This window comes from Pongo pygmaeus, chromosome 1, assembly GCF_028885625.2.
Source record: "Pongo pygmaeus isolate AG05252 chromosome 1, NHGRI_mPonPyg2-v2.0_pri, whole genome shotgun sequence".
Lineage (NCBI taxonomy): Eukaryota > Metazoa > Chordata > Mammalia > Primates > Hominidae > Pongo > Pongo pygmaeus.
This window is the reverse complement of record NC_072373.2, coordinates 99,117,161-99,133,466: the sequence shown is the minus strand read 5'-3', so window position 1 is coordinate 99,133,466 and position 16,306 is coordinate 99,117,161. Positions and strand designations below refer to the sequence as shown.

The 16,306-nt window shown below is 46.9% G+C and overlaps 1 protein-coding gene across 4 annotated transcripts in view; it reads right to left on the bottom strand.

Moving 5' to 3' along the window:
* Window positions 1-12,066, bottom strand: part of PI4KB (phosphatidylinositol 4-kinase beta) — a 36,882-nt gene extending 24,816 nt beyond the window's left edge. Inside the window, exons 1-2 of one of the 4 annotated variants that reach the window (XM_054474107.1) lie at window positions 11,625-12,066; window positions 10,538-10,739 (exon numbers count right to left, since the gene is read on the bottom strand). In XM_054474107.1, coding sequence (XP_054330082.1) covers window positions 10,538-10,545 — 8 coding nt within the window. In that variant the 5' untranslated portion in view covers window positions 10,546-10,739; window positions 11,625-12,066. Of the gene's footprint in view, window positions 1-2,830; window positions 4,265-10,537; window positions 10,740-11,624 lie in introns of those variants that run through there. The other 3 variants (XM_054474106.2, XM_054474109.2, XM_063663472.1) reach the window with 3 other exon arrangements.
* Window positions 12,067-16,306: the final 4,240 nt, after the last annotated feature.

Sequence of the window (16,306 nt, the reverse complement as noted above, 5' to 3'; positions counted from 1 at the left end):
CAACCTTGACCTCCTGGGCTCAAGCAAGCCTCCCACCTCAGCCTCCCAAGTAGCTAGGACCACAGGTGCACACCACCATGCCTGGCTTATTTTTAAATTTTTAATCTTATTATTTTTGAGACAGGGTCTTGCTCTGTTGCCCAGGCTGGGGTGCAGTGGCACGATCAGAACTCACTGTAGCCTTGATTTTCTGGGTTCAAGCAATCCTCCCACCTCAGCTTCCCAAGTATCCAGGACTACACGCATGTGCCACCATGCCTGGTTAATTTTTTAAATTTTTCTGTAGAGACAAGGTCTCACCAAGTTGCCCAGGCTGGTCTTGAACTGAGCTCAAGCAATCCTCCCTCCTCAGCCTCCTAAAGTGTTGGAATTACAGGCATGAGCCACCATGCCTGGTGATTTACAGATTCTTCGGGTAGACTGAGAAGCAATTCAGGTGTTACTCCCTTGTTCCCTAACTCTTCAAACACTTTTCTATCCACTTGCTCTTCTTGTCTCCCTTTAAATGCCTGCTATAACCTTTTTATTTTCCACTTTAGACTGTATTTCCTTACTCATATAACATTCTACACACAGGTCCTGTGCATCTCACCTTTATTTTTATTTTTTAGAGAAAAGTCTTGCTCTGTTGCCTAGGCTGGAGTGCAGTGGCATGATCATAGCTCACTGTAACCTTGAACTCCTAGGCTCAAGGCATCCTCCTGCCTCAGCCTCCTGAGTAGCTAGGACTATAGGTGTGTGCCATCATGCTGAGCTAATTAAAAAAAATTTTATTTGTACAGATGGGGTCTTGCTGTGTTGCCCAGGCTAGCTTTGAATGCCTGGCCTCAAGCAATTCTCCTGTCTCAGCCTCCCAAAGCACTAGGATTACAGGTGTGAACCACCATGCTCAGCCATCTTTATTTAATATTAAAGTCTTGGCTGGGCGCAGTGGCTCACGCCTGTAATCCCAGCACTTTGGGAAGCCAAGGCGGGCAGATCACGAGGTCAAGAGATCGAGACCATCCTGGCCAACATGGTGAAACCCCATCTCTACTAAAAATACAAAAATTAGCCAGGCGTGGTGGCAGGCGCCTGTAATCCCAGCTACTCAGGAGGCTGAGGCCGGAGAATTGCTTGAACCTGGGAGGTGGAGGTTGCAGTGAGCCAAGATTACGCCATTGCACTCCAGCCTGGAGACAGAGTGAGACTCTGTCTCAAAAAAAAAAAAAAAAGGCCAGGCGCGGTGGCTCACACCTGTAATCCTGTAATCCCAGCACTTTGGGAGGCTGAGGCAGGCGGATTACCTGAGGTCAGGAGTTCGAGACCAGCCTGACCAACACGGAGAAACCTCGTCTCTACTAAAAATACAAAATTAGCTGGGCGTGGTGGCACATGCCTGTAATCCCAGCTACTTGGGAGGCTGAGGCAGGAGAATCGCTTGAACCCGGGAGGCAGAGGTTGTGATGAGCCGAGATCGCGCCGCTGCACTCCAGCCCAGGTAACAGAGCGAAACTCTGTCTCAAATAAATACATAAATACATAAATAAAATTAAAGTCTTGATATATTTTTCTAGTTACAGGTATTTTTTACCTTCTCTTTTAAACTCAAAGCTCCCAGAAAATAAAGGCCAGAAAATACCATGCCAGGCTTCACTTAGAAGAAGGCAACTCTAAAACAACCATCATCAACCCTGCCAAAGCTGTGCCATTTCTCTGGTTGTCTGACGTCATGACATCACACCCTCTTTCTCCAGTGCCGTGGCTGCTAACATATAATGGAAAGAGCTCTGGACTTGAAGGCAAATAGGCTGGGGTTCAGAATCCTCATTCAGCCTTTCAGAAATGTGCAATTTATGCAAGCCGTTTATCCTCAACTGCAAATTGGGAAAAAACACTTTCTTCTCATTGTTGCTATGTGGAACAAATACCATCATGTATACGAAAGAATCTAGCACAGTCTTTGATACATAGTAGTACTCAATATATGCTAGTTGAGGCTGGGCACAGTGACTCATGCCTGTAATCCCAGCGCACTGGGTGGCCGAGGCGGGTGGATCACTTTGAGGTCAGGAGTTCAAGACCAGCGAGACTGTCTCAAAAAAAAAAAAAAAAAAAAAAAGAAATGCTAGTTGAATCCTTATCACCTAAAAGGTTACTAACCAGTGTGTGTGTAACATAAAACTTATATTGTTTTATAAGGGAAGCAAAGAGTTCCAACTGTTTGAGAATCTTCCAGAAATACTTATGACAGCCTTCTCTGCCCCAATACCACTCCCCCCGCTGTCATACACACATTCTAACAACTGGAGGGACAATTGAAAAGGCAAAAAGAAATCAGACTAGGACTCATAGATCTAGGCCTTCCAAAGAATAGGGAGGAACAGGAGTCACAAAACAAAGAACACCTCCTCTGGAGGGACTGTTGGAAGGAAGTTCGATGAAAGAACAATGCTGACCAAAGCCACTGCTCTCAAAGAGCAATCCTTCAGAGCCTCACCAAATCTGGAATCAGTGCAGAACTGGGGAAATTTCATCAGATCAACCTGGCTCCAGAATCTGACTATAGCTAACAAAGGACTCAGACTCAGAGGCCTCTTCACAAAAATGCTAATAGAGTGAGTCTAAGACACACTCAAGAGCATGAGCAAGAGGAAAGATTTTGTAGAGTTGGAATACAGGTAATTTCCACATATTAGTGACATCACCTTCAACCCTGGTGACCCTGGATGCATATACTTTGGGTAGGTGGAATAAGGAGGCCTAGAGATTCGTTAGTCCTTCTGGGAGGCTGTTTTCCACCACCACCCTTCCAGTGTCTGTTCTTCTACCTCTGAAATGTTAAGGTTACCTTTTTTTTCTTTTTGAGACGAAGTCTCGCTCTGTCGCCCAGGCTGGATTCAGTGGTGCAATCTCGGCTCACTGCAAGCTCCGCTTCCTGAGTTCATGCCATTCTCCTGCCTCAGCCTCACAAGTAGCTGGGACTACAGATGCCCACCACCACCACGCCTGGCTAATTTTTTGTATTTTTAGTAGAGGCGGGGTTTTACCACGTTAGCCAGGATGGTCTCGATTTCCTGACCTCGTGATCCGCCCACCTCGGCCTCCCAAAGTGCTGGGATTACAGGTGTGAGCTGCCATGCCTGGCCCAAGGTTACTTTTAACTGCCCAATATCATATAGTCCAGCTCCCTGCCTCCCAGCAGTCACCACTAAAGTTTTGCAGAAAGACGGATGGGGAACTCTTCTGTTCTCAGAGATCACCAAAAAAGGCTACTTCTGTTCCTTTCTGCCAACTCTGCCAAGCAAGTTCATTCCTGAATTTAATATCCCTGATGCAGATTGAGCTTGGTATTGGTAAGAAGGCATCAACTCTTTCACTATGCTCTCCCCCAAAATTAGGTAGTGCCCTCTGAGCAGTAGAACCAGCATGGCTGCCTATGTGGACCTGTCTCTACTCGCAATTGTGAGTTGCACAGGAATAATAAGAAGGAAGCTTTAATCATTCCCTGCCACACCTTCGTAGGGCACTCTCATCAGAGGGTCACCGATTCAACTGGGACCACTACCTTTTAGGTCTGCTTAGAAACATGTGATAGCCTCAATCATCTTAAACAATCAACTTCTTTTTCTCTGTCTCTATGTTTGGTACATCCTTTCCTCTCCCTCTAGTCCACAGACTTTTAAGTCACTGAAAGCTCCTAGAAGTCCACTTTTCAAAACTTTCAAGGGAAATACAGTTCAGACATTCTCCCACATAATAGTGTCTCAGACCTCACTAGAAAATTTAGCAGATGCCTGCCCCAATTAACTACGATTGGGATTATTACTGGCACCAGGAAGGCAAATAAAGATACTATCACCTCTTTTATCTCACAGGCAAAAGAAAAACTCCCAGGGCTCAGCTAAGAATCACATCACAGTATCCAGAGGATTTTGCTACTGAACAGACTCTCCCTCCTGGCAGCTTTTACTCCTCAGGGAGCTAGACAATGTTGAGAGGTGCAGGAAAAACAGACTCCTCTCCTATATAAGCAGCTCTGCCACTAGAAACCACCAAACTGGAGCTGGGTCTCTTCCCTGGCTTCTCAGGAACCCAGGCACTGCCTGCATCTGAAGCAAGTCATATGGAGAAGAAGGTGTTGTAGGGAATAGGGTTAAATTGCTTTAGCTATTTATTATTACTATTATTTTTATTTTATTTATTTTTTTGAGATGGAGTCTTGCTCTGTTGCCCTGGCTGGAGTGGAGTGCAGTGGCGCAATGTCAGCTCACCGCAACCTCCGCCTCCCAGGTTCAAGCGATTCTCCTGCCTCAGCCCTCTCAAGTAGCTGGGATTACAGGCACCCACCACCATGCCCGGCTAATTTTTGTATTTTTTATAGAGATAGGGTTTCACCATGTTGGCCAAGCTGGTCTCAAACTCCTGACCTCAGGTGATCCGCCTGCCTCGGCCTCCCAAAGTGCTAAGATTACAGATGTGAGCCACCGTGCCAGGCCTTATTTTTATTTTAATTTTTTTTTTGAGACAGGGTTTCACTCTGTTGCCCAGACTGGAGTGCACTGGCGTGATCTCAGCTCACTGCAACCTCCACCTCCTAAGCTCAAGCAATTCTCTTGCCTCAGCTTGAGCAGCTGGGATTACAGGCATGCACCACCCACCATGCCCAGCTAATTTTTGTATTTTTAGTAGAGATGGGGTTTTGCCATGTTGGCCAGACTGGTCTTGAACTCCTGGCCTCAGACTCCCAAAGTGCCCGCCTCGGCCTCCCAAAGTGTTGGGATTACAGGTGTGAGCCACTGTTCCTGGCCTATTTTATTTTTTTTGAGACAGGGTCTGGCTCTGTTGCCCAGGGTGCAGTGCAGTGGTGAGATCATAGCTCGCTGCAGCCTTGACTTCCTGGGCTCAAGTGATCCTTCCACCTCAGCCTCCCAAGCAGCTGGGACTGCAGGCATGCACCACCACACCCAGCTAATTTTTGTATTTTTTTGGTAGAGACGAGGTCTCTCCATGTTGGCCAGGCTGGTCTCAAACTCCTGGGCTCAAAGTGATCTTCCTGTCTCAGTCTCCCAAAGTGCTAGGATTATAGGCATGAGCTACCACACCCAGCCTGCTTTAGCAATTTAAATAATAAAAGATGGCCATCACGTTGACTCACGCCTGTAATCCCAGCACTTTGGGAGGCCAAGGAGGGCGGATCACCTGAGGTCAGGAGTTAGAGACCAGCCTGACCAACACGGAGAAACCCTGTCTCTACTAAAAATAAAAAATTAGTTGGGCTTCGTAGTGCATGCCTGTAATCCCAGCAACTCGGGAGGCTGAGACAGGAGAATCCCTTGAACCCGGGAGGCGAAGGTTGTGGTGAGCTGAGATCGCGCCATTGCACTCCAGCCTGGGCAACAAGAGCGAAACTCCGTCTCAAATAATAATAATAATAAAATAATAATAATAATAATAATAATAAATAGGCTGGGGGCGGGTAATCCCAGCACTTTGGAAGGCCAAGGCGGGTGGATCGCAAGGTCAAGAGATTGAGACCATCCTGGCCAACACAGTGAAACCCCATCTCTACTAAAAATACAAAAATTAGCTGGGTGTGGTGGCGCATGCCTGTAGTCCCAGCTACTCAGGAGGCTGAGGCAGGAAAATCGCTTGAACCCGGGAGGCGGAGATTGCAGGGAGTCCGATCGTGCCACTGCGTGCTCTCCACCCTGGCGACAGAGCTAGACTCCATCTCAAAAAAAAAAAAATAGGAAACGGATTCTCCAAAACCTAAATCCAGATATGGTTCTCAACATCAGTTCATTCATTTTCTTTTTTAATTAAAACAATTGTTTTATAGACACAGGGTCTCGCTCTGTTTGCTCAGGCTGGTCCTGAACTCCTTGCCTCAAGCAATCAGCCTCCCAAAGTGCTGGGATTACAGGTGTGAGCCACTGTGCCCAGCTTGGTTCATTTATTTTTGAATGCCAAGAAAATATGCCTTTGTGGGCAGGGCGTGGTGGCTCACGCCTGTAATCCCAGCACTTTGGGAGGCTGAGGAGGGCAGATCACGAGGTCAGGAGATCGAGACCATCCTGGCTAACACGGTGAAACCCCCTCTCTACTAAAAATACAAAAAATTAGCCAGGCGTGGTGGTGGGCGCCTGTAGTCCCAGCTACTCAGGAGGCTGAGGCAGGAGAATGGCGTGAACCCGGAAGGCGGAGCTTGCAGTGAGCTGAGATCGCACCACTGCACTCCAGCCTGGGTGACAGAGTGTGACTCTGTCTTAAAAAAAAAAAAAATGCCTTTGAGGGTAACTGTTCTAAAGAAAGTGAAAGGACTAGAAAGCAAAAGAAAAAGTGAAGGAAAAAGTCCTGTATTCAACAGCCTTCCCCTTCTAAGTCAGAGGAATAAGAAAAAAGTGACAGAAGACAATCTAAATTTTTAATATTAAATGACTCCTATGGCCTTCAAGGGGATTCAGACAACTGAAGCTCTACACTTCACACTGGGAACCTAAATTCTCCTTCCAGTCAGACTGGAAGGGAAATGGAAAAGGCCTCCCCTGTTCCACAGCCTAACAGCTGGCCCCTAGGAAAAGTTGACAACTGACTGAGTTCCACAGCTCCCAACTGGGCAAAGTAGGGAATTCTGGTCTGAGTGACAAGGAATTGTTACAGGTCACGCAGAACAGCAGCTGGAGAAGACACAGAAGATCTACACATATGTTCTGTGTGACTGAGCAGTTAAAATACATGTCTGCAGAGGACTCTGTGGGGAGGCGATGCTATCGCTTAACCTAGCTCCCCATTTCTTATCACCTCAAAAGATTCCAGGCAAACAACTTTCTACTGGCCTCCATTAAAGGACTTATTGGATCGGTCTCTGCTAGGACAGAATGGTAAAGAGCCCCAAATCAATCCCCTCACCCAGTTAATCACCATTCTTTTTCAAATTTTTTTCCATGGACTAGATAAATATGGATTGGTTTGCGCCAATTCTGATATTTTTATGTTCTTATATTTTCACAGAATGGCTTTAAGAGATCATCTGATTTAGTGCTCTGCTTCCAAGCAGGCAGGCAGGCTCAATTTTCCTCCTTTTAAAGGATCCTTTATTTCCCCACCCCTTGCCTTTTTATTTTTTTCCTTTTTCTAAGAGACAGGCTCTTACTCTGTTGCCCAGGTTGGAGTGCAGTGGTGGAATCATGGCTCACTATATGATTTCTGGTTGGGGATGCTTCCAAGGAGGAAAGCTTCTTCCTGGCCTCAAGCTATCCTCCCACCTAGGCCTCCCAAATTGCTGAGATTACAAGGCATGAGCCACCAAAACTAGTCTCCTCTATCCTTTTTTTATACATCTCATAATCATTTGAGATGGATCCACAAGAGATGGAAAAACGGGTAAGGAAACCAATATCTGACATTCATTCTACAAGGTGAATTAAGAGAGACTGTCAAAAGTTAATGGAAAAGAAAGAAAGCTTCAAATATATTAAATATTATTTAAAGTTATACAGGTGTCCAGTAGAAGAAATAAAAATGACATAATTATATAAATGAAAGACATATCCTCTAAAGCTAAATCCTTGTTTGTAACAATAAGTAAAGAAATAGAGGAACAAATGGCCGGGCGCGGTGGCTCATGCCTGTAATCCCAGCACTCTGGGAGGCTGAGGCGGGTGGATCACCTGAGGTCAGCACTTTGTGACCAGCCTGGCCAACATGGTGAAACCCCGTCTTTACTAAAAAATATAAAAAATTAGCCAGGCGTGGTGGCGGGTGCTTGTAATCCCAGCTACTTGGGAGGCTGAGGCAGAACAATTGCTTAAACCTGGGAGGCGGAGGTTGCAGTGAGCTGAGATCGCTGTAATCCCAGCACTCTGGGAGGCCGGGGCAGGTGGATCACCTGAGGTCAGGAGTTCATGACCAGCCTGGCCAACATGGTGAAACCCCGTGTCTACCAAAAAATACAAAAAATTAGCCAGGCGTGGTGGTGGGCAACTGTAATCCCAGCTACTCGGGACGCTGAGGCAGGAGAACTGCTTGAACCCCAAGGCAGAGGTTGCAGTGAGCCAAGATCATGCCACTGCACTCTAGCCTGGGCGACAGAATGAGACTCCATCTCAAACAAACAAAAACAACAACAAAAACAAACAAAAAAACAAAGAAATAGAGGAACAAGCATTTTATCTAAAGCTATGGTGATAACCTTCAGAACACTGAGATAATTAAAGAGGTTAACTCTGCGAGAACAGGAGTAGGGATGAATGGAAACAGGACTGCTGTTTTTCTTCATAAACTCTTTGAGTACCATTGGATTTGTTACCAAATGCATGCATTCCTTCAAAAAAAAATTTTTTTTTGAGATGGAGTCTGGCTCTGTCACCCAGGCTGGAGTGCAGTGGCGCCATCTCAGCTCACTGTAACTTCTGCCTCTCAGGTTCAAGCGATTCTCTTCCTCAGCCTCCCGAGTAGCTGGAATTACAGGCACATGCCACCACACCTGGCTAATTTTTGTATATTTAGTAGAGACGGGGTTTCACCATGTTGTCTCGAACATGCCAGGCTGGTCTCCAACTCCTGACCTCAAGCGATCCGCCCACCTCGGCCTCCCGAAGCACTGGGATTACGGGCATGCACCACGGTGCCCAGCCCAAAAATAATTTTTAAAGACAGGTTGCTCCTCAAAAGAGACTCCATATCATCTTTGGCTGCCTGTTCTGCTGTTGAGGAGTTCCTCCTCATGTCTTAACGTCCAACTCAAACCTTTCTTTAAGGATGTCTCAACTCATCTCTCCCCTTTGACCTCAATGGTAAAGGTAGAGATTGAGTACTCCTTTTTCCTTATAGGAACTCAGGGCCAGGCAGTCAAGCCAGCTCCAGCCCTACCAGGATCCAGGTAAATGCTGACACAAAGGCCCAGAGAGTGTGGGCATTAGGGGAGAGGGCATTCTCAAGCTACTACCACGAGGGCAGGGAGGGCAGGGAGGGCAGTGGTCTCATGGTAGTTAAGTCAATATTGATTCAGGCTGAGAACTCTGTGCAGAGCCATGGAGCTGGTATAAGCAGATTCCAGCCAGACAGCCCAAGCCAGCTATGGAAGCCGCTACTGAAACAGACAGATGGCAAAGAAAGCAGCTTGTGCACTCACCTCTCTCTGAATTGTTCCTCCCTACTGCGAGTCCCAAATACACTTGGACTGGGTCCCCTCTTGTCCCATGCCAATTATTGAAGGGTTCCTCCCAAACCTCTTCCCCAAATCAAGGAATCTCAATTTGCTGCTTTGGATGGTGTTCAGCATTCTCATGGAGTGTGTACCCAACTCTAAGAAGCAGGGAAATGAGAGGAAAAATGATTTCTGGTTGGGGATGCTTCCAAGGAGGAAAGCTGCTTTTTTTTTTTTTCCTGAGACTGAGTTTCACTCAGTCACCCAGTCATGCTAGTGCAGTGGCATGATCTCGGCTCACTGCAACCTTCGCCTCCTGGGTTCAAGTAATTCTCCTGCTTCAGCCTCCGGAGTAGCTGGGATTACAGAAGCCCGCCACCATGCCCAGCTAATTTTTTGTATTTTTAGTAGAGACGGGGTTTCACCATGTTGGCCGGACTGGTCTCGAACTCCTGACCTCGGGTGATCTGCCTGCCTCGGCCTCCCAAAATGCTGGGATTACAGGTGTGAGCCACCGCGCCTGGCAGGAAAGCTTCTAATAAGGGGAATTATGAGGAGACTGCACCATGACTAACGACAAGGAAGAGAAAGGAAGTGGGATAAGATGACACAACTACTCCCAAACAGGCCTAGAATCAGAAAATGAATGGAATCTCATGTGCCCTTTCACTATCACAGGCTGAGAGAGACATGGCAGCAACTAGTTGCCTAAGTCTCAGTTTGCTCCAAGTTCTCTTTTCCAGCCAGCTTCCTCAAAGTGCTTTCCCACAAACATACTTTCCACCTATAGAATCTGGAGTTATGGATCAAGTACGTGAGGAACAACACAGAAAATCAGCCACTTAATGCACTGGGGGAAAAAGCAAAGCAGATGAAGGAAGCAGGCCTGGAGCTTGTCTTTCAAAATGACTTACACCCCTTGTTGTGGACTAGAAACATCTGATAGAAAGACCAAGGTGAAGGAAAATTCTCAGGATGACTAAACCACTACTAGTAAATACCTTTTGCCTGAGGAACCCAAAATGTTTTGTAAACAAATAAACCAAATCTGATTTTCTTCCCCCAACCCACATCCTGCTACCAACTTATTACTGCACTGATGCCTATAGAGAGTGGGCCATTTTCCAAAAGGATCGCTCTAGAGGTCAAGTGAGGAAGTCACATGCTGAACCCAGGAGTCCTGATTCTGAATGTACAAGCTCTTTCCATTGTCTCATGTTCCTTTTTCCAGTTACACCCTTATCCCTCTCCAGGCCTGAGTTCTTATGGAACCAACCAAAACTATTCTAGTAAACCACAAGAATAAACTGATTCCTCATGGATCTGGACAGGGGTGGGAAGGCATTCTATTCTGTGATTCCTTTAACAAAAGCCTAAAATTAAATAATCTGAAACAAGATTTCTCACAATCTCATTCAATTTCCACGCAGGCCTGTTCATCCCTCTTAGTGGCTGCTCCGGAGTAGTCAACCAAGTGTAATCTGATAGGGACTTCTTCAAAACTTGCTCCGGCCTTCAGAAACACCCTTCTGTCCTGAACGGCCTGAGGCAGCTGAGGCTCCCCCTGCTCACAACACATTTTTCTTCTTAGTTCAAGGTTTAGTTGATCCTGAAATAAGTGGTATGTGGAGATAAAGAGTGTGACAGAGAACACATGAAGCCCACGGGAAAAACAGAACCAAATGTCACCAGGATCAGCGAAATCCTTGAAACTCGAGGGAGGTATCAAAGTTGGAAATCCTGAATGGGAAGGGCACTGTCAACTCTCTCCCCTACAGACAGAAACCTCCAGAAGGTTGGGGGATTGAGGAGGGAGGAAGAGAAGCTAAAGAAAGTTAGAGGGATCATAATGCATCCCAGAGAAGGGTGAGGAGTAGGTTCAAAGTAAGAATGTAAATGGTACTTTGGGATTGATGACAAGGGCCCGAGATCCCTTAAGGAGAAGGCAATTCTTGGAAGCCAGGAGCTGGCTAGGTAAGTGGGTGACGGTGAGGTAATGGAATCAGAAGCAGCACAGGAAGACAGGGATACAATCTTTAGCTCAGGGAAATGGGAACCCAGTGCTGGAGTTGCACAGGGACATCGGAGGAAAAGGGCAAACTAGGAAAAGAGATAAAGGTGGAGTCCATGGAAAAGGTTTGGGGCAGGGGCAGAGACGACGAGGAAGGACAAGGATGGGCATTATGGGAGTCGTCTGATGTGGAAAGGGTTCATCACTTAAAAAAAGAATAATTCGAGACGTAGGCAACAGGGATGAGTGAGGGAGGGGGGAATCCCCGAGGCAGAAGGAGGAGCTAATAGAAGAGGAAGCCAAAAAGCGGAGGAGGACCCCAGGCCTGAGAGGAAAGGGTGGAGAAGCAACCCGGAGTGCAGCTGACACCAGGAGAGCAGTTTAGTAGTCGAACTCAGGTGGGAAAGACTGTGCGGGACAGGGTGGCAGAGGGACCACCCCCCCAACAGGGCAAAGGTGACTCATGGAGGAGGAGTAGCTTACCTCTGGGGGATCCCCGCGGAGGGGGTGCGGGCAGTCGCGGTCGGACTGCCGACACTGCCGCCTCAGCAGCAGCGACCGCTCCCGGGTTCCATTGGCCGCCTGCGCTTCCCTGACAGCGGCCGCGGCGGCTGCACCAGGCCCCGGCTGCGGGGCTGCCCGCGGCGCCGCCTGAGGGGGCCTTCAGGCTGCCACAAGTTCGACCGGGCCACACAACCTCCTCTTCCTCCCTCAGTACAACCAAGACCAAAAAAATAATAAAATAAAATAAAATTCCCCAGCAGGTCTCGATGTAGTATTCTCCGGAGTCCAAGCCAAGCCTTTCTTCCCAGGATACGCTTTCCTGCTTCCCCAACGGTCAGGACCCTACCGATTCCATAGTAATCTAAGGAGTCGGGTGAGCTGCCCGGAACATGCCTGTTCAGAAATAGAAAAGGGGGCGGGGAAAAGATGTTTGGAAGCTCTCGAGGGAGGGCGAAGGGAGGAGCTTACGGGTGGGAGGCGGGGCCAATATTTAAGAAGTGGACCTAAGCGATAGCGTTTGCGAGGCTAAAGAAGCCGAGAGAGAAGTAAAATTTGCTGCATAAGTAGGGTGAGCAGGCGGGCGTGGGTGCCCTGTTAAAGAAGTATGGACATGTGCATACTTCCAGAAGTATATTAACATGCAAGTTATATGTAAATGACCGTTTGAGTAACTAACCAAATTACCGTAATTGCAATCAATGACCTTTCCCCCTCCCGTATGCTACAAGACTCCTTTAGTAAATCAGGCCGTGGGATGGACACTGGGTTCCTAGAAGGGCGCGCAGGAAGACGGCGGACGGGGAAGACGTTCTTCCTCACTGCCCTTTTCCTACTTATCTTTGAGGACGATGCGGAGATTAAACTCTTTAACATTTCGGGAATGGCGCGGTCCAACCGCGTCAGTCTTTCGCCGTTAGAGGCCCGACTCGAGGCCGTGGTTCTGCCTCCGAGGTCACCACCTGCCTGGGCAGCCTGTGACCTCCAGCATCCATAAGCCCAGCCCTCCAGGGAGGGGCTGGACAGGGCCAGGTTGGGAGAGGTGAGTGAAACGACAAAGGCTTGGAGGGCACAATCCCTTCTTCCAAACAAAACGAAACCATATTAGGCCAAAGAAATACAAAAACACGCCATGCAAATAGGCCTCTGGTGTTGCTTTTGTGTATTTTTCGTTTGTTTGTTTTGTAAAGACAGGCTCTTGCTATGTTGCCCAAGCTTGTCTCGAACTGTTAGCCTCAAGCAAATCTGCCGGCCTCAGGTACCAAAGTGCTGGGATTATAGGCCCGAGCCACCTCGCCCAGCAAGTTTTTTGTGTATTTTTCGCTTAAGATTGTTGATTTAGAGCCCTCTTTGTCCTCAGAACCTCTATCTCAATGCCTTTCCTAGGGCTTTACTTAATATGCAATGCCCCTCATTAGGGCCTTACTTAATACATTGAGGCTAGTTATTTGAGCCCGGGTCTTTAATGCCATTTTCCCTGCCACTTATGTCTACCAAGAAGACATATGAATGAAATAATATTAGCCCATTACAGGGTTTTGTTAGGATCAAGAGAGTACAAGTTGCTACTATAGTACTTTATTATTAATTATTGGGACAATCATACAGGATAGATGATGGAAGAGTCACTGCTACAATGTTTAATTGGAAGGCAGAATAAAGTGTAATAGCTTGAAAATGCGTGTGTAAAACATACAGTATGTACAACAGTAGAACAAATGGGGTACCTAAGCTAATTGCTGAAGGGGCATAGTAGAGTTTAAGTTAATTTGGAAGGCCTATATGTGTATGGACACACACATACACACACACACACACACACACCAGTATATGGTGAATGAATGAATGGAAGGCTTCTTAGAAATATTGTGAGTCAGGTCTTAGAATAGATATTGGATATAACCCAGCAAAATAAAAGACGAGCGAGCATTCTGAAAGCAAAAAAATTGTATGTTGAAGAATATAAATGGGAATTTGCTCATATCATGAGCAGAGGGCAAGCAGACAAGCTAGTTTAAAGCAGGAGTACAGTATGAAAGATGAACAAAGAATGGGGACAAGAGTGCCAAAGATAGTTTAAATTTGTCAGCTGGGCACAGTGGCTCACACCTGTAATCCCAGCACTGTGGGAGGCTGAGGTGGGCGGATTGCTTGAGCTCAGGGGTTTGAGACCAGCCTGGGCAACATGGTGAAACCACGTCTCTACAAAAATACAAAAATTAGCCTAGCTGGCTTGGTAGTATGCACCTGTAGTCCCAGCTACTTAGGAGGCTGAGGTAGGAGGATCACTTGAGCCTGGGAGACAGAGGCTGCAGTGAGCCAAGATCATGCCACTGCATTCCGGCCTGGACAACGGAGTGAGGCCCTGTCTCAAAAAAAAAAATATCGGCTTGGCGTGGTGGCTCACGCCTGTAATCCCAGCACTTTGGGAGGGCGAGGTGGGTGGATCAGTCGAGGTCAGGAGTTTGAGACCAGCCTGACTGACTTGGTGAAACCCTGTCTCTACTAAAAATACAAAAATTAGCTGGGCATGGTGGCGGGTGCCTATAATCCCAGCTACTAGGGAGGGTGAGGCAGGGAATCACTTGAACCTGAGAGGCAGAGGTTGCAGTGAGCCGAGATTGCGCCATTGCACTCCAGCCTGGGCAACAGAGCGAGACTCCATCTCAAAAAAAAAAAAAAAATTCTCACCACTGGTCTGGATTGGGGGGAATCACCAGTCCACATGTTAGGCCCACCAGCTCTTGGCCAGCTTCCAATCAGCTGTCCCGCAAATATCATGAGGCGATGACCCTGCTTTAGCCTAGAGTTTAAAATGTCATGTATCCCCTCAAGGGATAACGTTCCAAACAGCCACAAGACTAGCCTTTTGAAACATTGTAGAAAGACGTGACAACCTTTTTTATAGTAGGAAGTTTTCTTATTTTCCAATGACAGAAAAAATTTCAGGAACATCTCTGTTCAAATTTGAAGCAGGAACTTTTTATAGCTAGTCAGTTATAGACCACCCCACTAAAAATACACACACAAACATAAGTAGAAGATTTTAAGTTTCCTATTTATAGCTCTAAGGGTTCATATGTATAAATTTCTTTCTTTCTTTTTTTTTTTTTTTTTTTTTGAGACAGAGTCTCGCTCAGTCGCCCAGGCTGGAGTGCAATGGCGCAATCTTGGCTCAAGGGACCCTCCACCTCCCGGGTTCAAGCGATTCTTCTGCCTCGGCCTCCTGAGTAGCTGGGATTACAGGCATGGGTCACCATGCCCAGCTAATTTTTGTATTTTTAGTAGAGATGGGGTTTCACCATGTTGGCCAGGATGGTCTTGATCTCTTGAACTCGTGATCCGCCTGCCTTGGCTTCCTAAAGTGCTGGGATTACAGGCGTGAGCCACTGTGCCCAGCCCATATGTATAAATTTCTTTGCATCCCTTTGTGACTGTCTTTCTGCCGTTTTCTGGAGGGTTTTTTTTTTTTATCATCTTCTGTTTTTTGTTTTTGGTTTTTTTGAGACAGGGTCTTGCTTTTTTGCCCAGGCTGGAGTGCAGTGGCATGATCTCAGCTCACTGCAAACTCTGCCTCCCGAGTTCAAGTGATTGTCGTGCTTCAGCCTCCCAAGTAGCTGGGATTACAGGTGCACGGCACCACGCCCAGCTAATTTTTGTATTTTTAGTAGAGATGGGGTTTCACCATGTTGCCCAGGCTGGTCTCGAACTCCCGACCTCAGGTGATCTGCCCACCTTGGCCTCCCAAAACGCTGGGATTATAGGGGTGAGCTACTGTGTCTCTACTAAAATCACAAAAATTAGCGAGACGTGGTAGTATGCACCTGTGGGAAGGCTTAGGCAGGAGAATTGCTTGAACCTGGGAGGTGGAGGTTGCAGTGAGCTGCAATCATGCCACTGCACTCCAGCCTGGGTGACAGAGTGAGACCCTTACACACACACACACATACACATACACACACACACACACAAAGACTGAATGCAGAAGCAGATATGAGAACCCAGTCTGACATTAAAGAAATTTCCCCCTTTAAAAACAATGCCAATTTTCTCATTGATTTTTTTTCTTGTTTTGGAAAATATAGTTATTTTTCAAAAATGATTTAGTTTATATATATATATTTTATATCTATATATTTTTTTCTTTTTCTTTTTTTTTTTAAATTGAGACAGTCTCACTCTGTTGTCCAGGCTGGAGCGCAGTGGTGCCATCTCAGCTCACTGCAACCTCCGCCTCCCGGGTTGGAGCCATTCTCCTGCCTTAGCTTCTTAAGTAGCTGGGATTACAGGCACCCACCACCACACCCAGCTAATTTTTGTATTTTTCATAGAGACAGTGTTTCACCATGTTGGCCAGGCTGGTCTCAAACTCCTGACCTCAAGTGATCCACCCGCCTCGTCCTCCCAAAGTGCTGGGATTACAGGCGTGAGCCACCACACCCGGCCAAAAATATTTTTTAAATAAATATTTTGACTAAGTTATGTTTTCCTCCCCCTGATTTGTCTTTTTTCTCCTCAGTCTCCTTAGTTGTCAGATTGTAAAACTGAATGCCATTCTTTCCCCCCATATTAAATGTAAAAGCATAACATTTGCGGCTGGGTATGGTGGCTCACGCCTGTAATCCCAGCACGTTGGGAGGCTGCAGTGGGTGGATCACCTGAGG